The sequence below is a fragment of the Mytilus trossulus genome, unplaced genomic scaffold (assembly GCF_036588685.1).
Source record: "Mytilus trossulus isolate FHL-02 unplaced genomic scaffold, PNRI_Mtr1.1.1.hap1 h1tg000220l__unscaffolded, whole genome shotgun sequence".
Lineage (NCBI taxonomy): Eukaryota > Metazoa > Mollusca > Bivalvia > Mytilida > Mytilidae > Mytilus > Mytilus trossulus.
The window spans coordinates 384,997-411,727 of record NW_026963313.1 but is presented as its reverse complement, the minus strand read 5'-3'; the positions used below and the strand labels follow the sequence as shown (position 1 = coordinate 411,727).

At 31.8% G+C, this 26,731-nt stretch overlaps 1 protein-coding gene across 3 annotated transcripts; it reads right to left on the bottom strand.

Annotated features, from left to right (window-relative positions):
• Positions 1–240: 240 nt before the first annotated feature.
• On the bottom strand, positions 241–22,888 carry LOC134701140 (histamine H3 receptor-like). Of its 3 annotated transcripts, none has more exons than XM_063562285.1 (2): positions 22,740–22,888; positions 241–1,418 (listed from the first exon to the last, which is right to left on the bottom strand). In XM_063562285.1, exon 2 carries the CDS (start codon positions 1,384–1,386, stop codon positions 292–294), a length of 1,095 nt encoding a protein of 364 aa, XP_063418355.1. In that variant the 5' UTR covers positions 1,387–1,418; positions 22,740–22,888; the 3' UTR covers positions 241–291. The 3 variants fall into 3 exon arrangements, with proteins under 3 accessions (XP_063418355.1, XP_063418356.1, XP_063418354.1); XM_063562286.1 differs by lacking the exon at positions 22,740–22,888 and adding an exon at positions 5,151–5,225; XM_063562284.1 differs by lacking the exon at positions 22,740–22,888 and adding an exon at positions 2,789–3,116.
• Between the last annotated feature and the right edge of the window lie 3,843 nt (positions 22,889–26,731).

The window sequence follows — 26,731 nt, the reverse complement described above, 5'->3', positions numbered from 1 at the left end:
AAGAAAAGTACACTGTACGCTAGTGCAGGGAGATAATCACCGGTAGGAAAGCTGACAATCATAGTAGATTATTTAAAGATTGAAGCAGAGAGCACCTGCAAGATTGGGATTCAAACTCACAACCTCAGTGTTAACATGATGGTAACATAGTAGTTCGAAAATATAAACCACTCGGCCATCGATATTTTAAATGACAAAATAAATTAGCACAAATATCTTTCAAAAATATTTTATTCAAGACTGGATATGATGAATTTAATATCCATATAAAAATACAATGTAAAATGATATTTAACTGTTGAAAGAATAATTAGCTCTGTAGCCAGGACGTCTTCGACAACAAAGAAAATATTTGAAATTTTCTCTGAAACGGTTGCTATTATAAGCATAAAGGAATGGATTAAGTGCAGATTTAAACCATAATACCCATGTACACGTTTCAATCAATATAACGCATATACATGTAGGACAAATAGACTGAAAGACTATGATAATACCATAAGGGGCCCATAAAACTATAAATGCTATTGTTAATATCGCAAGCGACTTTGCAGCTTTTGTTCCATTCCTTTTTTTAGTATTTTCTTTGTGTATATCAGTCGATCTTCTGTGTAGTTTTGTCATGACACTATCAGGTTTTAATTCCAAACACACAACAGAATCTGAAGATCCTATACTACCAGAATGAGTCGAGATAAGCTGTTCCCGGGTTTGTATCAGTTTTCTTATTTCATAAACTATAAATATGTGAATAATTATGAGAACCGTAAGAGGTATCACAAACTGTACAGTTGTCATAATTGATATGTAAACAACATTATCATAAAATTGTGCTTCACAGTCGTTTGGATCTGTAGAATTGCCGGTCCATATATCCCATCCTATTGTTGCAGGACCATTTAAAACAAAAACAAAAATCCATGCTAGACCACATTTTATATATGCCTTTTGAGGCGAATGTATTTTGTAATATGTTGACCAATGTCTGAGCAATGACAGGCGGTCGTAACTTATCAAAATCATCAAAATGGCAGTTATCTCTACTGTAGCCATATCGAATAACAGAAAAACCTTACAAAAGTGGTATCCGAATATCCAAACGTTATTTCCGAAAGTATATGTTAGATATATTGGCATAGTAACAGCTCCAATTAATAAATCGGCTATCGCTAAATTTAAAATGTACACATTGCATGTTTTGTGTAATCCTTTATCTCTTATAAAGCTACAAATTGTCAATACATTTCCTACCACAGCAATTAGAATCACTGGTACAATAATAATACCCGCATACGACATAGGATTCGAGTTGTCCTTGGTCTCTTTGGAATCTTCTGATGTGTTTTCTAAGGTCTGAGGCAATATTTCTGTGATATTAATCAACATTTTGTATCGCGTGGGCTCATGAGTCAATTCATCTGAAAAATAGAACAAAATCATTGACTATTGTTATTAAATAAATTAGATTTACCATAACAAGTTTATTATTACGAAGTTATAATAATTAAAAGTACATGTAACCACACAAAATAGGGATTACCTGAACAAAACTAAACTGAAAAACTACACATTCAATAAATCATTTTTTTTTATATGCAAGCTGTGCTTCATTAGGAGAAAATTTCAGCAACGTTCAAAGTCTGGACCGATATTTGTTTAAGTTGATGATACTAAAATGAGTTCATCTAAATTGTGGGGGTCTTGTTGCTCACACCATCCATTTTTCTTTGGATTGTGTAGGTACAAAAAAAAGAAGATTTGGTATGATTGCTAATGAGACAACTGTCCACAAGAGACCAAAATGAAACTGACTTTAACAACTTTAGGTCACCGTACGGTCTTCAACAATGAGCAAATCCATAGATTAGTGTTCTGCCCTTTGAATTTGTCATAAATTATTGAGTTGTTACGATCCATATTCGGTAATTACTTTGAGTGTCCTTTTGGTATATCTTTGATTTTAGTCTAATCAGTATAATTAAGGGGGCCCGCTCCAGGGAGGGGCTTTTCGTGGGACACATTTGGTTGATTATATAGGGAATCACTGAAGCATGACTGGAGCGGGCCCCCTTCGGTCAGCCATCGGGCTCCTGCTTATGAAAAGTTCTGGATTCGCCACTGCTTTGTAATTAATTATGTAATTGGTGGTTTCTCTCTTGAGTTTTTGTTACGTTTTAATTAAGGTTTGGATGATATTTTACCGCATACATACAAAATAATGTGTTGTAATATAGCCAATGAACCAACTGGGACAGTATCCCTAATGCGCCTTGAAATGAGGAACTCAAAAGTCACGTGTAAACAAAAATTATCTGTGTAGTGATATTTGACACTTTTCTTTGATAACCAAGTGACTGAGCTTAACCATGTGAGTTAATTTAAGAAAGTAGCAGAACACAGAATAAAGGTGTAAAATCTATAGAGCTATTAAATGTGTTCAAAGTATTAAGTTTTCAAAGAACTTATTGTGTTAAAAATAGGATTTTTTACCACGAGGAGCCGCAGCACAAAAGGATACTCGGGGTTTGCTAATTTACGAAAAAAGTTATCTCACTTCGTACCCCGAAAATTTAACCACATATGTCAAAATGTCTCAGCTTCGAAACGAGCAATCACACATATCCAAGTTAACGATATGGACTGAGCAATAGAAGAAAACATTACCATTACCGAAGACACTAATACACATCTTGACCCAACTTTTCATCAAAGATCAAATGACAAATAAATGAGCAACTATAGGTCACCGTATGACCTTCAACTATGAGCAAACATTTTGAAATCTTACCTGTATAATGTACCCATATAAATCCAACTAGTACTGATTTTGTTTTTACATCTCGCAAATGAATATGTTAAAAAGGCACTTTTAACTTGACAATAAACACTGTCCTCGAGTTAACATCTAGTAGAATCATAATACAATTTTATATAATGAAAGGATAAGCCATTTCAAAGTTTCACTTCTTACATTTATAATTTTACATGTTATAAATCACTTTTATGAATGAGTTAGTTCCGGTTATATTTTAAAGGTGCGTTTTTTCATCTAACGTTAGATAATATTGATCAATGGCTTTAACAAACAATTTGAAATGACATGTTTACATAGTTGTCTAGTCAAATGTTAACATTAAGTTAAAATCACGTAATATAACAAATACACCTTATGTCATTGAAAAAGTAATTGAAACTTGATAGATCAAATACTCCTTATGTCATTGAAAAGTAATTGAAGATAACAAATCAAAATATAGTTCCTGTTTTATTTGTGAAAGGATCTTTACGTTTATTAAATAATTATATAAGCAGAATAAAATGTATGTTTTTTTCTTAATGATGTGATAACAATTTGTCACTAAAATTACACCAGAAATCTAGTAGGCGTTTCAAAGGAATACAGTTTAATTGACACATAGGGGAAGAAACAAATACATTAATTGAGTGCAGAGCAATAAAAAACGAACTGGGGTAATCGTATGGGCACCGAAGGAGCAATATCTGGTGCTTTAAACAGTGGGCGTGTAATTTGTGACAGCAGTTTTTGTAACGAGGGCACTCTCCTATTATTGAAGTCGGTAAAGTGAGAACATGCATGCGCATAACGTTTTAAAGAACGCCATGCGATGGAGCAGAGGATACGCTACTACTGAAAAATGGGACGTTTAAAATTGGAAAGTTAACGAAACTTTCATGTATGTTCTTTGATTATCAGTCAACGCCATGTTTTACATACCCATACAGGGAGTTTAAATGCAATTGAAAAACAATATCTGACAACTGATTAGAACTTGTGATTTACTTAAGGACAATTCGTTTAACGTGGAGACCGAGCGACTTCTATTTTGCTGAATTTCATGTCGCTACCTGAAATGTTTCAATCGAATGTGCTTCAATATATAGAACATGAAATATTTTTTTGGCCTTTTAACGTCTTAGCTTCAAGAGCCAATGCTGGGTCTTATATAGACGAGGCGCTCGTATGGCGTTCAAATTTGTACGTTTATTATCCTTGATATTTTGATCAGAAAAAGCTATCAAATGAACTGATGATAGATACCAGGATTAAAGTTGTGTACAAATTGTAGTGCCTACTTCCGTTAGCTATAAACACTAATAACTGTATCAATAAAATAATTTTGTGGTTAGAAATCATCACATAATTGTCAATACTTGGTCAACTATATCCTGCATTTTTACTGAGTTTGACTGTCTCTTTGGTATCTTTCATTCCTCTTTTAAGTATTTTACAATTTGAAGTAATAAAACATGCACTGTACACCTTAATCATAAATCATAGAATTGATAAATGAAGGCGACAGTAGTATATCGCTGTTCGAAATTCATAAATCGATTGAAAAAAAAAAGATCCGGGTTACAAACTAAAACTGAGGGAAACACATCAAAATATAACTCATTTGTACTGGAACATACCTATGCTTAAACTATACATTTGTTATTCTTATGGTAACGTTTCTTATCAGTATCTAAATAGATCTCATTTTTGGCAATCAAACACGATAACTGTTTGTCAATTTATATGCCTGTAACGTGTATCACCAAACTATAAGTTGTCTATTTAATTTTTGTATTTTCAACATAAAGCTCTTCAACGGTTTCGGTACTTTTACATCTTCGGATTTTAAATGTTTTGCTTTGAACGTTCCTGGTGAAGGTAAATTCAGAAAAGCGCTTTGGATGTAAAAAATTATTAAACGTGTTGTTTTCAATTTTTTAAGGGTGATTGAAGGTCAAAGGCAACAGTATTATATTGGTGTCCAAAAGTCATAAGTCGATTAAGAGAAAAAACAAACCGGGTTACAAACCAGAACAAATAAAATAAAACACTTAAAATAAAGTTATCGTATAAATGAAAATTCATGTCAACACCAGTGTTGATTACTGACTGTTGATATCCTCGAGGGGAAAAAAATCCAAAGCCCGTTTCTGTTATCATCAATTTATTACCATATGGAAGTCAACTTTTGTGCAAGATACATATATCAATGACGTTAAAAATGGTTTCGACGGCGCGGGAAAGGGTGAATATGCAGTCTTGAACAATAAATAATAAAATTTCATTACTATATATTAAACTCTCAATAAACCCGGAATATCAAATTTTTCAATGAATTGAATCGTCTACTTACTGCATGTTTCAAGTGTACAATTCGTGTTATCCTTTTAACTTGAAAATCTTTCAGTGTTTACATTCCCTCGTGATTAAAACAATGTTGACGTAACTTTTAATTCTTTGAAAGACACCATGTTGCAAAAGATGAGAAATCTGATGAAAAATAAGAATTTAAATTAATGACAGCTGCTTAACTCGTATTGGTCGATATTATATTCGTGCACTTTGATATTGATGATAGGAAAACTATCGCCCTTCCTGGAAGTGAACTTCACTATTGTCACGATATGTGATTAGACAGGAACTATCTGATTCAAATGGCAGTTGATTGGCTTATGTACTGATATCGTCTGTTACATAAGCAATCATTTATTACATGATGTTACATGGGTTCACATTGTTTGTTATCAGTAATATTCTAAATAGTTAATCTTTACTAAGGTGGGAAACAATTTGCTATAATTGGCTGATTTAGTCTTACGTTAGATTTAGAAGAAAAGAAATGAATTTTCCTTTTAATTAAAGTGGTACCCAACAACTTGACTAAATTTAATTTGGCTCGTTTAATTTTCATAAAATTTAGACAAGATATTAAATGTGAACCTTTGAAAAAAACATCGAAATTTCAAAACAAATGAACCAATCACCTTCTGGGGAAAAAATTAGTTGGATAGATAGCAGTTAGACAAACACTAATTTGGATCATTGAGAAGCTTAATATTTCCTTAACATACAATTGTCAAAGTGATTAAAACGTTTAACTGTTTTTACAGAGTTATATCCCTGTAGTGTTAGGTACCACATAAACATTGAAGTTTTGTATTTTTGTTAATACCATAATTGATTGTGATAGAGTGACTCTTACAAGTTTGTAGATAATGTAGGATTATCTCGCTATTCCGAGTAACTCCATTGATCTGTAAGTAGCGACAATGTAAAATTACAAATAGTCTCATTGTTATATTTCCTATTTTACGAATTCGGAATTTCAAAATATATCTATAACATCGAATTCGCAAAATAGGAAATATAACATCATTATAGATTTGCGCCAGAGAGCATTTCATTCTGTTTTGTTACACATACCTTTTCATATATTTGGTTACTCAGATTGGTAATAAAGTCAGTTATATCTTTTAAAACAATAACCTATTCAACCATAATTCTCGAATATGTAATAAGTTTAAGCAAGACAATTTTTAAACAATAACCCCAATTCAATCTATTTCATGATCTTTGTACATTGTTGGATGTAGCTTTTCCAATTCTACACCGACCATATTCAGTCCAATGAATATTAAGTTCTTATGATTAACTCATCATAGATACCAGGATTGAAATTTTATACTGCGCCATACGCGCGTTTTGCCTACAAACGACTCATCAGTGACGCTCGAATCCAAAAATGCTATAAAAAAAGGCCAAATAAAGTACGAAGTTGCGAACATTGATGACTAAAGATTCCTATCAGTTTTTGACAACCACAACTAAGGTATTCAGGACATAAGACACTACATTTTGGGGTACGACTATCTTATCATTAATGAAGTAATTGTATAAAGTTCGAGATTGCATGTTAGTTACGTAAGTGCGTCACTGTTCTCGATTTCCGGTGGTGATTATTTTTTATGAAATAGGTTCGTTGTTGTTCTGTGGTTTGCATTTTGCGTCGACTTTTATTTTTATTTTTTATGAATTTCTTTTTAATTAATGTTCTTGCGTGTGTTTGTGCTGTATTTCTGTCTCGTAGTGGTTTAGCGATATTTTTTAATATTGTCATATAGCAGGAGGTAAGGCATGTCATTAAACAAGGTTTGAGTCATCATTTTTTTTAAAGTTCTTTACCAAGTCAGCAATATGGCAGTTGTTATCAAATAGTTCGTCTTGATGGTTTCTGCGTTGTTTTTTTTGTTTTTTGGTTTTTTTTTTGCACTTTGGTAATCCTCATTTTCCTTTGTTTTCCTCTTTTAATTGATGTGTTTCCCTTAGTTGTTGGTTTGTTATCCGGATATGTTTTTTTTTTCTCAAATGATTTATGACTTTTGAACACCAGTATACTGCTGTTATCCTTATCATGTTTATCATGTTTATCTAAAGACTTAGCAATACGAACCCCACCAAAAACTGTGAGTGATCTCAGATGCTCCAAAAGAGTAAGCAGATCCTGTTCCACATGTAGCAACCGTCGTGTTGTTCATCTTATTACAAACCCGGTAAATAGTCTTATTCGGAAGGTCATATTCATGAAAAAGGAAGGGAATTGTAGTTACGACGTAAGGAACATGTGTGAAAACGGTTATTCTATAACTGTCAACCAACTCGAAATGGCGTTCGTAAAATTTACGAAGGGATGATTACGACTTCACCATTTCGAACTCTTTGGTTGAATACATTGTAGCTTCCTTGTTAGCAGCAACATTCTATCTAGATATGAGGTCGACTTAACTGTATCTGGGGTTTCCTTTATCTCTAGTTCGAAGGCATATATGCGTTCAACATAGTCACCAAATGTTAAATTATTACGTGAGAGAACATCATCTATTTAGCGGAAAGTAAAGTTAAAGGATATTGCTAACATATATATCGATGGATTATTTCTGGGTTGCGATTTTTGATTGTAAATAAACTCATCATAGATACCAGGACTAAATTTATTATATTCGCCAGAGCCAGACGCACGTTTCGTCAACAAAAGACTCATCAGTGACGCTCGAATCCAAAAAAAAAAGCCAAATAAAGTACGAAGTTGAAGAGATTGAGATCCTAAATTCCTATAAGTGTTGCCAAATACACCTAAGGTAGTCTATGCCTGATGTAGAAAAGCCTTAGTTTTTCAAAAAAATCTAAATTCTGTAAACAGTTAATAATGCGTTGTTTCAACTTACTTGTGAAACTAAATAACGATTGAAAGAATCTCCCACACTTTACCTCAGTGACGGTAACTTATTACCAATCCTGACAATAAACAAAGATTAAAAAAGAATCCTACCATATAAGACAACAAATAGTGTGCACCTGTCCTAAGTCAGGAATCTGATGTACAGTAGTAATCGTTTGTTTATGTAATATATACGTGTTTCTCGTTTCTCGTTTTGTTTATATAGATTAGACCGTTGGTTTTCCCGTTTGAATGGTTTTACACTAGTAATTTTGGGGCCCTTTATAGCTTGTTTTCGGTGTGAGCAAAGGCTCCGCGTTGAAGGCCGTACTTTAACCTATAATGGTTTACTTTTAAAATTGTTATTTGGATGTAGAGTTGTCTCATTGGCACTCACACCAAATCTTCCTATTTCTATTATCGTTTAAAATCTGACATATCCAATCATGATAACAAATAGACACCAGTTCCATTATGTACTACTTATTGAATGTAACTGAATCATGAAACTTTCTCTTGTGTGAAATAAAATATGAAAATGTTAATTTGATTGACAATACTTGACACAAACTCAATTACAGAGATTTAAAGAGAGATACCATTCATATGAGAATTCCATGCAATTTATAGTAAATGTATAGCAACCGTTTCATTCATGTTTATTCTAATCTTTAGAAGCAAGAGTATTTCTATTCTTTTCATATGAATGCTTGAAATGCATTGATTTGAAATTGAGAAAGGAAATGGGGAATGTGTCAAAGCGACAACAACCCGACCATGGAGAAGACAACAACCGAAGGCCAAAAATGGGTATTCAATGTAGCGAGAAACTCCCACAACCGGAGGAGTTCTTCAGCTGGCCCCTTAAACATATGTATACTGGTTTAGTGATAATTGGACGTCATACTAAACTCCAAAATATACACAAGAAACAAAAATTAAAAATCATACAAGACTAACAAAGGCCAGAGGCTCCTGACTTGAACCCTCAAAGCTCTTCAATTGTGTACTTGTTTGGCTTTATTAATATTTTGATATGAGCGTCACCACTGAGTCTTACGTAGACGAAACTCGCGTCTGGCTTACTAAATTATTATCCTGGTACCTTTGATAACTATTGGGATAGGCGCAAAATTGCGGCGGGGTTAAACATGTTTATGAGATCTCAACCCCTCCTCCCATGTACCTCTAGCAATATAACTTACTTCTTAATGGCAATAGTGATTCAAAAGTCTTATCAAAGCACAACGTTACACGTTTATGAAACGCAATGTTTTATTTTTGATAAACAAACCTTGGTTAGATGAAAGTATTTTTTTAAAGTTATCTGAAATGGTTTTGATTGGCTGGAGTTTAAAGCTACATTCATCATTATTGTGTTTTTTATGAGGCAGTCAATGTGTGTGGATTGTAGGGTCCAGATAGAACCAGCGACCTTGGTAGGGACAAAATTTTTATCAAATACGATTGTAATCGAGAAAACGTGCTACAAGTCCAGTAATTCAACTCAATACAACATCATCAATCTTTTCTCTTGTGTGTTATAAAACACGAATGCGTTAATTTGATTTACAATTATTGACACAAACTCAATTACAGAGTTTTAAGGAGTTAAATCATTGATTTGAGAATTCCATACAATTTATGGTACATGTATAACAACCATTTTGTTCATGTATATTCTTATCTTTAAAGAAACGAGAGTAATTCTATTCTTTCTATATGAATTCTTGAAAGGCATTGATATAATTTACTCCTAAATGGCATTATCGATTTAAAAGTCTTATCAAAGCACAACGTAACACAATTATGAAACGCATTGCTGTATGTTGATTAAGTAACCTAGGCTAGATGAAAGAATGTTTCAAGTATTGATCTGAAAAGGTTTTGGTTGGTTAAAGTGAAATGCTACATTCAGCACTTTTGCATTTTTTCAAGGCAGCCCATGTGTGTGTGCTGTAGTTCCCAGATCGAACCACCGACTTTTGGTAGGAAAATTTTAAAAAATCTTATCAAATACTATTGGTATCGAGAGAACGTGCCACAAGTCTGGTAATTCAACTCATAACTATTTTCATCATCGTTGCTTAGCATTAATTATTAATTTCATAAGATAGACTCCGCATCAAACATTTGGCCAGTCTAAAAAAAAACGTTTGCAAGACAAATTAAAACAAAAAGAGCATAAGCATAATATTGAAACGTCAAACTTTTCCTGGATGAAAAAAGTTTACATGGATTTTGAATTTACAATTGTACACAAAATGCATTTCGACAATAATGATAAGACCTAAGGAGATGTAGTATGTTTCCCATGATACAAAAACATGTACAAGTCACCGTATCTAAGAACGCGTTGCGTAAGAATTTCGTTTAGTTCTTACCGGTCTCTAGTGATTAATTTTATACTGTTTTTTTCATTGTTTGAAACTATACACGTTTGATTACCCCTGCCAGTATTTTTAAAAGGAGTACATAAAATCAACGGTACCAATTTTGTTGCACCAGATGCGCATTTCGACAAAACATGTGTGTCATATTACAAGACAAAGTTGATATAATTGCGAAATCATATAGTGATTTTCAAAATTTGTTTTACTGGATAACGTTTTTTCTAAGCACATGCTTCACATGTCTTGTTCTTGAATACAATATACATTATGTATGTGTATAGATATGTATAGTACATGTATAAAAATGCTTTAAATCCACAATCAGACCGAACCACATTTCTAATTTAAAAAAATGAGATGTGAAGTAAACGCAATTGCGTGAATAGCCAATGAACACACACAGTAAAGAGAGTCATAACTTACATGTACTTTAGAGGTGATGAGAAAATACAAATTCACACAAAACTATTCTTCACTTTTTTTTATAATCTAGAGATCCGGGACACTCATTTAAAACTTCATATTGATCGTTGTCCTTCGAATCCAAACACAGGAATGAACAGATACACCAAGTATTACATTTTATAGCTATAATATCGCTTCGTCTATATATAAATGTTAAATAATAAGGATGTTGCCATTCTAGAATTAATATGTTCTTATCTGATTTTTCCTTGGTATATTTAATTGAAAAACTGTAAAGCATTCCTTGGGGAGGTAATCATTTAACTTACATCACGTTTTGTACTTATATACCGAAATATAATATATATGACAACAGAAACCACTGCAAAGTAACAAATTATCATATAGAGGAAAGTCTTACAGATGTACGTCATTCAAGTACGATACAGGTTTTCCCCCTTATTTCGCTAAATAACATACAGTATCAACTTTGTCATTTAAAGGACAATTAAGTTATCAACTCAAACTCCAAATGAATTTTTGATTAAACGCGATGTTGTACCTGTAATAGGTTATTCTGTAGAAATATTTTAGTTCGATTTGAACTAATATGCACATGCGGGACTTTCCCTTTTAATCGTGTAATTACGTTCTCACTCATCCATACACAATTATATGTACGCATTGATTATACACACAATTATATGTACGCATTGATTATAAACGTAATCAGTACATTAACTTGTTTTACAGTACTTCCGTAACGGCAGCCCCATTCATCAATTACTTCCTGTCAAATACGTATTAAAATGTATCTTATTTTTTTCTAAATAATTGTATTGTTTCAGCATTTTACAATGAGATTTAAATTGAGAATAGAAATGTGGAATACGTAAAAGAGACAAAAATTAGAAAATAATAGAAGACCACTAATGGGTCTTCAGTTCAACGACTGCTTTGACAAAATTAGTACAGTATTTTTATGATTCCGTTGATTGTAAAAGTTAGTTTTGAAGTAACCCCAAATCTGTGTTTTTTAGAGCACATTTATTGCCTAACTGACATATATTAATTAGTTATCAAAGGTAGCAGGTCTATGATATGATATGTCAGACGCGCGTTTCGTCTAAGAAACATTCGAAGGATACAATTCCAAAAGAGGAGTAAAACTTTAAAACTACGCAATGTGCGGAAACACTATTATTTATACACATATGTATTGTGCCAATCAAACTAAGACCAGTCTTTTTCCGTATGTTAGTTATTCTAATTCATTGGTAACATTCAGTGCATTCAGTCTTCTAATAAACACATTCCTTATCTTTCTAGTCTTTTGTTCATATTTTCTTAATTGGAAAGTATAGTATAAAACTAAAATCAATACTGCAGTTGCTTAATCTATTATATGGAGAATATCATGTGTGGTTTTTTAATATCACATCCGTATCAACCCAACACACCAATAAAATCCCAAGAGACCTGCTCTAGGGATTAAATATGTCGAGGGTTGATACGGTGTGTGATATTGATCAAGCCATATCATATATACTTTAGTATATACCTCAAGTTGATGTTGTTTATGTTATTTGACGCTATACAAATAAGGGGTTTGATAAAGTTTTTGTAACATGGACTGATGACGTTACGTTAAACTGGCGTATTTACACAATTTAGTCTTGGTATCTATGATGGGTTAATTTACAACCACTGGGTCGATGCCACTGCTGGTGTAGATTAATTTCCCCGAAGGTATCACCAGCCCAGTAGTCAGCACTTTTTGTGCTGACATGAATTATCATTGATATGGTTATATTTATAAATTAACTATTTACAAAATTTAGAATTTTTTAAAATACTAAGGCTTTTCTGACTAAGGCATAGATTACCTTAGCTGGATTTGGCAAAACTGTTAGGACTTTTGGTCCTCAATGCGCTCCAACTTCGTACTTATTTAACCTTTTTTATTTTTTTTTTATTTTTGTGTCACTGGTGATATAAAAAAAGAAGATGTGGTATGATTGCCAATAAGACAACTATCCACAAAAGACCAAAATGACACAGACATTAACAGCTATAGGTCACCGTACGGCCTTCAACAATGAGCAAAGCCCATACCGCACAGTCAGCTATAAAAGGCCCCGATAAGACAATGTAAAACAATTCAAACGACAAAACTAACGTCCTTATTTATGAAACTAAATGAACAAAAAACAATTATGTAACACATAAACAAACGACAACCACTGAATACTGACACATACATAAATAATGTGGTGGGCTTAAACATATTAGCGGTATCCCAACCCTCCCCCTAACCTGGGACAGTGGTATATTAGTACAACATAAGAATGAACTATAAAAATAGTTGAAAAAGGCTCAACTCATCAGATGGACAAAAATACAAGTGCACGTGGCCGGGTCTTCTGTAACTTTTGAGTCTTTTGTAGACGAAACGCGCATCTGGCGAATATACAAAATTTAGTCCTGGTATCTATGATGAGTTTATTTAATAGTGTGATAAAGCCATTGCAACTGTTACATCTATATCATCAAGGATGGCTGATACAACACTATTGCCGTTTACCGTATTACACATACAATACATCTGTATTTACTACTAAGTATATGATAAATGTATTTAAAGTTCGGCGTCATCAATATAGTTAAAGCAAGGATTATCATATTCTGATTAGAAGTCTACGATAAACTAGGCATAGCATGTGTAGAATGATGTTTTCGTCCGATGACATAATAAAAATCATCCATTAAAAGGCAATTGAAGATATTAACAAGGACCCGTCACGTTATCTTATAGACATGATAGAACAGAATTATGTAATAGTCATAAATTTTATGGTATCGATCATCACACAAAGAAATACACAATAAGAAATTACGAGACGTTTTATCAATACCAATGTGGTAGGACTAAAACATATGAACGCTTACACCATACCGTATGGACTTCAATGATAATCAAAACGCATACCGTTTCTATGAAATACATAAAAGGTAAAATCACAAAAATACTGAACTTAAAAAAATAAAACACGTCCTAGTTTGTTCATTTGAACCATGGATGAACTGAAATAAATAGTTGTAATTTCTTAGAAAAGTGGTTTCATGTAAGACTTTACTTAAATATACACCATATTCTTTCTTCTCCTTCATCAACATTGGACAATGGTATGAAGGTGTAATTCTAGCCAGGCGATGTCAGTTTATTTTCGATTTATGAGTTGCATGGACTGTCCCTTTGATATCTTTCGTCCCTCTTTTAAGTATCTTCAATTTTATTACTTAGTACATTTTTCCTTGAATCAATACATTATTTTTCATTATTCATAAGCAATAATACGAGACAACTTTTGTATGGTCTAGTTAACCCTTATACTTCATTATTCGTTAAATCAAAAGTATATAGTGGTTTGGAAATATTTGTTATTTGGTTCAGTTGTACTATGAGTTTTCTTTCAGGCCTCCATAATGTCTACAATATGATTCTGATAACTTGATTATTGGATTGATCATAAGAGAACAATGTGTTATTAATCTAATATCAGTCAAATAGGTACCAAAGAACAGTACAATTATGAGTCTTAGTTGCTGTATTCAGACCTGCGAATCACCAATGAAATACTAAGTAAAGGGTTTTTTTTGTTGTTTTGAATTTGATTGGACTCTATTGAAGGGCAAAGAGGAAAGACATTCAATTCTGAGAAGCGTTTTTTCATCTGAAATAAGTTTGATATTATTGATTTTGAATAAATAGAAATATACTTTTCCTATAAAAGATCAAGAGAATTTTATGCCATTTTTTTCTAAAATGATGTTGACAATGGAAAAATGAATAATAAATGATTTAAAATATTAAAAAAATAGCCCCTTCATCAAACCTGATCGAAAAATGATTGACTCAATTCATCGTATGTGATATATTTCATCAAAACTGTGATCAGTAGCATGTATGCGTGTATGATTGAAATCAAAACCAAAGATACCAAAGCCATTGCGTAAATTTAGGACAATGTGCCTATAATACACTGATACCCCACTAGTACTATCATTTTCTATGTTGATTGGACCGCGAAATTATGGTGAAAACTCTAACTTGGCATTAAAATAAGAAAGATCATATCATAGGTAACATGTTTACTAAGTTTCAATTTGATTGGACTTCAGCTTCATCAAAAAATACCTTGATCAAAAACCTAAACATCAAGGGGGAAAGAAGGACGAACAGACAGACGAACAAACTAACAAACGAAGGAACAGACAGACGAACAAACTAACAAACGAAGGAACAGACACACGGACTAGAAAACAATATGGCGCTCTACTATCGTAGGTGGGACATAAAAATGACACACCTTTGTTATACAGTTCGTAAAGTATGTTTTTGAATAGGATCTAAAAATGTGATGCAAACAATGTTTTATGTTAGTAATATATATCCATCTACTTTATGTCATATTCATTTCAAATACTCAGGTAGTGTGTAATGAAGATGAGGCAATCATGTTTAAAATGTTTACAATTAAACTTAAACAAAAGGGCACTTAAAATTGAATTTATAATTATTCATATTTCACTTTGACAATGCCCGTATCGTATTTTGTATTGTCTTCATTTTCTTTTCGTATTTGATACAGACAATAGTTTTAATGGTCTCCTAACATTCAATATTGAAAGTCAATTATAAAACGACATCGTTTCCGTTAACTAAAATATGAGTATCGAAGTGACATTTTTCTTTTTAAAGTATATATTTGACTGGCTGTTATATTTGTATTATACAATTCCACAATGACATAGTTTATACATTATGTGTATATTTGAATGTGCTTTGCTTTGGCATCCACGATATCTTATTCCTAGAATTGCACCTATATTATAAGTCATATGCTGATAATGATCGCTTTTAATTTCAATTAGTACTGAGTCACTCCTCCAAATTAGAAACTCGTTTTTTTAGGGACGACATCAAAAGTTCAATGTATGATAAAAAAAAACTTAATTCACTGACACCCCCCCCCCCCTTTCTTAACTTAATTTTTGAAAAATTGATTTACCAAAAGGGATATATGTAAAAATCGGTTTTAGACATACAAAACTTGTAGAATTTAAACCCCACCCAAAAACTATTTGATTTTCAGTTTTTTTTATCCTACATAGAAATCTATCTTTTTTTACACGAACGAATAGCAACCTTACATTTGGTAAAGAATAACAAACAAAATTAAAAGAGATCAACCGATGTTATTCGATAATAAATAGGCGTCTATGCAATAAGTCAGTCGAAATATCAAACCAAAGTAAAGAAATAAAGTGAAAAAATATAACAAAAGGACCATAGAAAACATAAAACAATAACACACTAACGTGGTTTCAAATTCACATTTTTTTTTGTAATATCGGTAATCAAACTGTAAAAAAGGCTTCTTGTTGGCGATATTGATATTTTCTAGAAATCACAGAAATTCATCAATATAACTTAGTTGGAAACAACATTTGTGTTACATAATTGGTAAACTATGATTCACTTTGATTGAAACTGTATGATTATCGTCACGTAATGACAAATGTAGAATCAAGCCTCTCCCTCGCCTGCCTTTGCACAGAATCAATATTTTATAAAAAAAAACTTTTATTGCAATTTTGATGAAAACGCTTTCGTATTGTCTGTTTTTATTCAGAAAAAATACAGTCGCTGTTCTGATGTATCTTCAACGATAAGTGTATCTGTTCAAATAATATTTCTTTGTGACACTTTGAATTGTCAACTTTTGTTTTATTTTGTACATAAAAAAATGTATGACCACAGTTTGGAACATAATACAAAATGCGGGAGTTTTTCACTACATTAAAGACCCATTGGTGGCCTTCGGCTGTTGTTTTTTTCTATGGCCGAGTTGTCGCTTTGACCTATTCCCAATTTCCATTCTCAATTTTATTGTATATTTTTATCTTTTTAGTTTAATATTTCATAAGATGAAACATTTTCTTCGTCATATTACAAGTAACATTTCCGTCTTCCTGCTGTGTTATCACCGTGATATTATGCATGTACTTTCGCCATAACTTCATTTTTACATATATTTTCCCGTTTGAATGGTTTTACATTACTAGTTTTTGGGCCCTTATAGCTTGTTGTTCGGTGTGAGACAAGGCTCCGTGTTGAAGGCCGTAACTTGACCTATAACGGTTTACTTTTATAAATTTTTATTTTGATGGAGCGTTGTATCGTTGGCACTCATACCACATCTTTCTTTATCTATATACGTGATGTGTTTAAAATTTGTTTTCGCCCATAGCATTCAAAGAATTAAAATAGTATTTCACATCTATCAGGTTACATTTCGATGGTAATATGACAAAATATAATCCGATGTTAAAAATGAATTGAAGTCTTAAACGGGTAGTTTGCTCTTAACATCATCTACAAATTTATTTAAATTGTATAATAAATGCAATTGAAAACTACTGAAAGTTTGAGAATAAACTGAACATTTCGTATTAAACGATCTGCACGCACATGAGCTGAATTGTACATTGTACTGACTTTATCGCTATGAATTATGTCTGGCTGACTATAGCTTAACATGCGTTATGATGTCTTTTATTTTGTCATTTGATAATAACTGCTTACTCTTCCGGAGCACCTGATATCACGTTCAGGGTTTGTGTTGTTTATTCTTTAGTTTTATGTTTTGTGTCATGTGTACTATTGTATGTACGTTTGTCATTTTTCTTTTTTGCCATAGCGTTATCAATTAATTTTCGACTAATGAGTTTTTCTGTCCAACTGGTATTTTTTGTCCCTCGTTTAATAACTTATCAGAAGAAAATAACTGTTTGAGTGTTGATTACCAATGATATATTAACTTTTGTTCTTCAATTGTGTCTAAAAGAGGGTCGAAAGATACCACAGGGCCATTCAATGTCACAGATGATCGACAAATAACTGAATAACTTGAATGAGAAATCAAATTTTTCTATTCGTTCAAAATGGTACAAAAAAACATTTAAATGCGTAGCTTAAATGTAATGTCAATGAGATATTCCATTTCCGTTTCGATTGAAACAATTTCGATTTGAAATATCTTAATAGTCATGACGGATGTCGTTTCTTGTAAATCAGCAAATTGAATGTCTTAATACAAGTTTTCTACTTTTAGACAACAAGTACTTCCTGTTTACCAAAGCAAATGATGAAGTAAAAATATGATTTGGAGAAGTGAGGCCATGCAACACGTATACCACAATAAACAGATTCTGTTTCTAAGTCAAATTTCAGCTAAGAAATAAAACCCTAAAACGAAACATTAATGTAATTGTAATTAAAGTAACTACTTTATTCATTTTTGATAACTTGGGATTAGCTTTCATGCACATGTATTGAACAAATGGTAAGTATCATGTACGCATCAATGTGCTTACAAAACATTTCCGATAACATGGTCTCTTGTCTTAAGAAATTGGCCAGGATATCCCTATCTAATTCATATTCGATTAGATGATACGATGTTTACGTCACGATGAATTTTAACCGACTTCCTGACATACAGTAACTACGATTTACATTACTTTTTTTTTGTTATTTTTTATAATTTTGTGTATGATTAGGATTTTTTTTTATTCCAGGCATATATTACCTTAGCCGTTTTTGGCACATTTGTGATCCTAAATGCTCTTCTACTTTGTTCTTGTTTGGCTTTGTAACTATTTTGATATGAGCGTCACTTATTTCGATGAAATGCGTGTCTGCCGTACTAAATTATAATCCTAATACCTTTGATACATGTTAACTATTTCGACTATGTTTGTATCATTTAAAACGACCTCAGCGGACAATTTGGCATTACAAGAAGTTAGGAAATACACCTACAGACAAGCTTTTTCTGGTATCATTGTTCTACTTTTGTTATAAATTAAAAGTTTAAACATTTACCGTGGCAACCCATCAATTATGGTAATTTGTGCTTTATTATTGAAGATAAAAAAACACAATAAGATTAGTTATTTACAACTTCACGAAGATTGCTAATGATACAGCTTTGGAAAACAGTAATATTGCTGTTTTCATATTGATAATCCGGAGCACTTGAGATCGCCCCCAGGTTTTGGTGGGGTGCTGCTTTGTTTTCTATGTTGTGTTTCTGTACTATTATTTGTCTATTTGTCTTTTTATTTTTAGTCATGGCGTTGTCAGTTTATTTTCAATCTATGAATTTGACTGTCCCTCTGGTATCTTTCGTCCCTGTTATCGAAGTGTTTTAACGATGAGCTTCTATATATTGCCCTTTTTAGTAATTTTAAGTCTTTGGAGAGTGACACCGTGTTATTTTGCATTATACACTTTGCAAGACATTGTAATACTCGCTGATTTAGAATGAAATCTAACCATAACAGCATCTACTTTTAAAGTTAACAGACATTATTTCTTTATCCTTATTTTATTACATGCTATAAAGAACTGCTGTGACCGTTCTATAACTGAAATGAATCTACTTCATCATTTTCTGTTGTCTAATACAAAAATACGTTTTATCATGGTAATGAAGTGAATAAAATAAGAATAACTTTCGAGGTCGTATTCACAGGGAAGAAAAATAAACAATGAGGTTAGATTAGCATATTAACATATACTATGTCATTGAACTAAAACTTATATAAAATAGTCCCGATAAGTTCAGCTTCTTTTGTGTCTAAACTCACATATTCGAAAATCTATTTTTTAGAAATATATATTAGACCGTTGGTTTTCCCGTTTGAATGGTTTTAAACTAGTAATTTTGGGTCCCTTTACAGCTTGTTGTTCGTTGTGAGCAAAGGCTCCGTGTTGAAGGCCGTACTTTAACCTATAAAGGTTTACTTTTTAAAATGTTATTTGGATGGAGAGTTGTCTCATTGGCACTCACACCACATCTTCCTATATCTATTTGATTGCCCAAATTTTAATGTATTTTCTTCCACGTAAGTTGCCATAGATGTTTACTGATACATCATAATCTTGAAATAGTACTCAAGATGTTAACATGTAGATTCCTTTATATATTGTAATAATCTAAGTTATCTCCCCTTACAGTCGAAATCAAGCAATACAATCATTTAATTTCAATCCACTTTAACATTTACTGTCTAGATTTAAATCAATACGTGTTGTCCTCTTCTAATTGTCAATACAAGATTGGCAAAATTATTTAACTATCATAGATGGACACTTGCAAAAAGGAAAATCACAAAAATAATAAACTTGGTGGAAAATTCAAAAGGAAAAGGTCATAATCAATTTGCAAAATCAAAAAGGCTTGAACACATCAAACGAATGGATAACAACTGTCATATTTCTGCATAGTACAGTCATTTGAGTATGTAGAAATTGGTGAATTGAACCTGGTTTGATAGGTAGCTACTTAAACGAAACTATTGGGGTAAAACAGACGTTACAATGGTATTTGTATCTTAGATATTTAGATATATTTACTGTTTTGAAATAACATCAACAAGAAAGTAGAACATACAATCATTACATCTTACGGTTTAATCAAACTAACGAATGATAAGATTATAAGTCAATTATATAGACAACAGTTCAATATACATCAATTTATTCAGACTAGAATAGATCGTATAGAAAATGTCTTTACTTAGAATTGACCCACACTAATGTTAGTATGTTGTGGTATATGTTATGAAGATAAATTGGAAATACATTTCTTATCTGATTTACGTCATTTGAATGCCATACAGGAATGTTTCGTTTGCTGATCTAATTCATTTTTGTCCATAGCAAAGAAACATGATGCCGATAAATCAAGTCTTTGTCAATCTAATTGGAATCTAACGAGAAAATGTCACTTCCAGATTACAACAGGATTTAATGTAAAAGACAAGGCCGCTTCATAGATAAAACCATCGTCGATTATTATGATTATTTTTATATTTGTAGAATTGATCCAACTATCCTGCTGGACGCCAATTTATATCGGTTTATGAATATCAAAACATTGATATTTTTTTTCAATAAATTAAAGCCGGTTATGTTGAGATATCAAAGTTGCAAGTTTTGCTTTACACACCAAAAATAAACTTTCGACTATGTGGTATGTTTTTTGCTCATTGTTGAAGGCGGTAAGGTGACATAAGTTTTTTTAATTTCTGTGTCAGTTTGGTCTCTTGAGGAGAGTTGTCTCACTTGCAATCATACCACATCTTCTTTTTTATAACATTTGTTTCCGAAAGGAAAGAACAAATCAAGATTTTAAATTATCTTTAATTATGAGATTAATGAGACTAAGTTCATTTTTATATTTACAAAACTTTGAATTTTTCGAAAAACTAAGGATTTTCTTACCCCAGGAGTAGATAACCTTAGCCGTATTTGGCACAACTTTTTGGAATTTTGGATCCTCTATGCTCTTCAACTTTGTATTTATTTGGCTTTTTAACTATTTTGATCTGAGCGTCACTGATGAGTCTTATGTAGACGAAACGCGCGTCTGGCGTATAAAATTATAATCCTGGTACTTTTGATAACTATTTCAAAATGTATTGTATATTTGTTTTTTACCATAACAATTTGTATCTGATCTATACATCAGACGGGGATGCAGAAAAGATTGCATATACGTAAAGTTCAATCTAATTTACATCCAGCTGATAACATATTTACTAGGCTTTCATCGTGGAATTTTTCATGTGAGCAGTATTTCTTTTTACAATTGTTACCAGTAGATAATTGACCTAATGCTAATTATGCATGTTTTTTCTTGATGCGATTGATAATTAACGCTAACGGTAACCCTTTAATGATATTTCATACAGAGGAATATAATTGGACCTTTGGTGGTGCAGCTAATAATCTATCTTTCTAGTTTTATTGACCTTGATATGACACATTGATAAAATAGAGTCTTCAAGGTGACGAGTGGGTTTTAGTAACTGTTTTGGATCAAAGATTAAAAGTAGCTCTAAAACCAATTTAACCTACCATTCTCGTCATTAGAAAATTCCTGTCCCAATTCAGGAGCATCTGGCCTTTGTTAGTCTTGTGTTAAGTTTAATTTTAGTTTCTTGTGGGCTAGTTAAAGGACACCTATGGTTGCGGGAATTCTCGCTACATTAAAGACATTAAAGACCCATTGGTGGCCATCGCCTGTTGTCTGCTCTATGGTCGGGTTGTTGTCGCTTTGACACATTCCCCATTTGCTTTCTCAACTTTACTGTATAAAGTCAGGAATATGAAAGTTGTTATCCATTCGTTTGATGTATTTGAGCTTTTGGTTTTGCGATTTGACTACGAAATTTCCCGTTTTGAAATTATATCGGAGTGCTGTATTTTTATATTTTTTTTATTATATGGTTGCATACTGCAATTTTGTATTAAAAAAAACTCATAGTCCTTTGATTTTTTTCTACTCTGACATCTTTCATCTATTTGTCTTTCAACTTTTAACAACACTAATAAAGATCGATGTCTTTGAGCCTTTAAGTTTCATTTTCTAATTTGATATTCAATTTCGTTTTTCAATGCAAAAACGTAAAAAATTAAAATATTGATTTTCTTATACCTTACCTACATCTTTTAATTTGTGGTAAGAATTATTCTAACCTAACAGAGAAATGCTGATAGTTTTACTTTATGAAAGGCAATTAATTCCCTCAACTAGAACCTTTGTTAGTATTCAATAAATTAATAAATTTCAAAGGTATTTATCAACTCAATACCATTACTAGTAGTATTTTACATTTCACTATTGCAAAACAGAGAAATACTGATAGTTTGACTTTATCAAAGACAATTATTCTCTGTACTAGAACAAAATTTTTTGATAAAATAATAGACTGTTAACGGTATCCATGAACATGATCAACTCAATACAATTATATGTAGTCTTTGAAATACAATATTTAAAATCATTCTTACCTTAAGAGAAAAATACTGATAGTTTTACTTTATCATTGAACAATTAAGTCCCAGTCCTAGCACAGTTTTGTCTGATAGTAGAGAAGCTAGCGTTTCATACCAGTATTTTATTTCCGATACAATACATTAACATTGCGTGACTTTATATACATCCCACAGTGGATAACACTTAAATAATAAAACAGTTAAGGTACGTTCGTTATATCTGTCTCTTGTTAATTAGATGCTTTGTGGTTTTTCATACAATAAGTCTACGGTTTTGTTTGTATTTAAAGCTCACTGGTTTCAATATTGATGAAAACGTGACAGAAATCAGCACAATTGACGACAGTTCAGCAGAGAATATGAAATATGATAGGTTTTACATCTCTGAATAATTAAGAAAATGTCTATGTTAATTGTATGAAAAATCTAGAGAATATCATTTCCCGCCATATTGACAATTCAGTAGAGAATAGGAAATATGATAGGTTTAACATTCCTGAATAGTTAAGATATTAAATTGATTATGTCCTGAGTATAAAATTGCAATCAACATTAAATATTATGACTTTTTTAAATGCATACAAGTTATATATTCATTCTTGGAAGAGGGATAATTGAAAAGCATTATAAACTTTGAAAGAGGAAGAGTGAATTGCTCGTGAATTGATGTTACACCAAAATCAATTAATTTGATTTCAAATGCAGACAGGTTATATATTCATTCTTGGAAGAGGGACAATTGACAATTGAAAAGTTTAACAAAGTATTATTAACTTTGAAAGAGGTATGGTGAATTTCTCGGTAATTTATTTTAACCCAAAATCCTTAAAATTGTTTTCTTGAATTTGATTTCAAATGTATACAAGTTATATACTCATTCTAGGAAGATGGACAACTTAGAAAGTGTAACAAAGCATAACTAACTTTGAAAGGGGTAAGGTCAATTTCTCGTGAATTTATGTTACACCAAAGTAATCTAAAATGGTTTTCTTAAATTTTATTGCAGATGCATACACGTACCATACTTATTGTTGGAAGACGGACAATTAAAAAAAATTAACAAAGCATTATAAACTTCGAAAGAGGTATGGTAAATGTATCGTGAATTTAAATTACACTATAATCATCTAAAATTGTTTTCTTGAATTTGATTTCAAATGCATACAAGTTATATGCTCATTCTAGGAAGATGGACAACTAAGAAAGTGTAACAAAGCATAATTAACTTTGAAAGGGGTAAGGTCAATTTCTCGTGAATTTATGTTACACCAAAGTAATCTAAAATGGGTTTCTTAACTTTCATTTCAAACGCTTACTAGTTGTATGCTCATTCTTGGAAGAAGGACCACTTAAAAAGTTTAACAGAGCATTTGAAATTTTGAAAGAGATTGGGTGAATTTCTTGTGAATTTTTGTTACGCTAGAACCATCTACACAAGTTTTTCATAAATTAAATTTCTTTTTCACTCTCCTTTTATATGGTCATTTTTTTTTAATTCCCTGTCACAAAACTTAAAATTTCCCCCAAAAAAACTAAGGATTTTTTTATTCCAGGTCAAAATTACCTCATCTGTATTTGGCACAAATTTGAATATTGGGTCCTCAATTCTTTTCAACATTATACTTGTTTAGCTTTATAACTATTTTGATTTGAGCGTCACAGACGAAAAGCGCGTTTGAAATAATATGAGGCAGACATAACCTCTGAATGGGGACGAAGTCTGTATGAATTAGTTTTTTTTAAATTCAAACATGCTTAAAATTTAAAAAAAAACTGAAAAACTGTCATCCGAAGATGTATCAGTACCGAAACCGTTGAAGGGCTTTATGTCAAAAATACCTAAAATAACCAGCCAAATTCATCTAAAGCCAACTTTGCCAGAGGGAGTTGAAACGTTATTCTCTTTATAATTTCCAAATAAATAAACGGACAATTTTAGTAAAGTTTGTTTAATCATGTCAGTACCAAAGTACTGACTACTGAGCTTATTTGATAGGTTGTTGGATTTTCATTTAAAATTTTCAACATTAAAATTCTGTTTGAAATCAAGCTTATCATCGTCTTAGTAAAGGAATCAATTATTATTGTGAAGAGATGCCTTTCGATCAAAATTATATGAAACCATGTAAATTTGTGATTTTGTAGCCTGGCTTATGTTGAATTTATTCCACGGTTCCTAATGAAACGGGGGCAAAACGTAAATATTTTCGTGACAGTATCGGACTCTGACTTAATCTTGACCCACGGTTTAATCTGGGGATGAAGGACTTTAAACTTTACTCAGTGCTCTGAGCACACAAATCATGCTCGAAATTTAACATTTTGATTGATTGATTTTGAAGTATTAGTACAAACAAATGACTCGAAAGTTTAATAACTACAAGGCCTGGTCTGTATTTTAGCACTAGCAAGTTACACTGGTGAGTCATTTCTACTTAATTGTTATTACAATTAGACGGCTTCGTAAATGAAATTCACACGCCTGTCGTACATAAATATACTGTCCGTAAAGTATTTAGGATGATTAGATTAAAACGGATATGAAGAACGGTACACAAACACTTGCTTTTAACCGGTTCAATGTCGATTCTTAATTGAAGGATACTAAGGGTAGTTATAAGAAAGTGGAATAGCGTATTTTATGGTTAAATATCATTATCATTGAAAATATGATTTTATGGTAGTTTCACAGTCAAAAACGCTATTAATTATAACTCATTTATACAAAGAAAAAAAGACATATAGTTCATGTTTAAATTTGTCCTTCCAACATGTCCAAGCACACTAATATTTAGAACTCTAGAAATGATATTGCTGTAAATAAATGTGAAGTTCTTAATTATACATTTGCAGCTTTAAAAAATAGAGTTACAGTACGTCGACTAAAACTCTTTAAAAACAGAAATCCTTTATTCACGCATTTCCTTATAACAATTAATTACATTCTGTTAATAGATATTTTCCATATTCCAAATAAGCCAACATTTCGTTGAAAAAAAATCATTTCTAAAACTCGGCCGTTTGTCAAAGTTTAAATACAATAGATATATATCATTTAATCAGCTTGGACGCCTTCTTCTTATTTCTTATCTCTCTGGGGTGCAAACTTGATTCCGAAACCTTATTAGTCATTACCGGTTCTTTTTCTATTATGAGTGATTCTATGTAAATCAGAAACAAGACTGGGGATGTGTGCAGTGAATAAACTTATCATAGATATCAGGATGAATGTTTTAATTAACGTCAGACGCGCGTCTCGTCTACAAAAGACTCGTCAGTGACGCTCGAATCCAAAAAAGTTAAAAAGGCCAAATACAGTACGACGTTGAAGAGGGAAATAAATGGTATCTTTTATCATTGGAAAAATATATAAAACATATACATTTCAATATTAAACTTTTGATCTTAAAATGAAAGCAGTTCAAACATTTTGCTGTCTTCCATTATTTGTAAATAACACGTCTTCTTATTGAATGTAGAGTCTTGTCTATCCGCTCATACACAGAATTGTGTCATGGTATCGTGACGTTATCAACTACTTTCATCGTCTTCTCAATGAGGATGGAATTAAGAATTTGGTTATAAAGAATGACTGTAATATTGTTTTCTGTCTATCCTAAATAACCTTAAAATGTAGTGCACACTTTTGAATAATCAGTTTATCAGGTTATTCAGTGTATTGTGGTATTACTCCATAGACAGAAACAATATTAAAAACATTCCGTAAATTCCATTTTGCTGTTACCCTTATTCGCTGTTTGTATGTTTTTCTTTATTCCACGTTTTAAAAGATTGGTATCTTTGTCATGTCAATTGTTTATTGGTTAAATAAGATACTTGTCTAAAATTTATATATGTGACAATTTAAAGATAAGGAAATTGCTTTTAAGTTACCGTACAGTATTTTCGACTTCGAAAGGATTAATGACATTATTTGAATAATGGGTAGACGTATTCGTAGACTGTATGTTTTACAACTATTGTACTGAATCTTTCCTCAGACATGA

Bases quoted from the DNA above. Each gene is read 5' to 3' on its own strand.
- LOC134701140 (XM_063562285.1), bottom strand. From the start codon at position 1,386: ATGTTGATTAATATCACAGAAATATTGCCTCAGACCTTAGAAAACACA.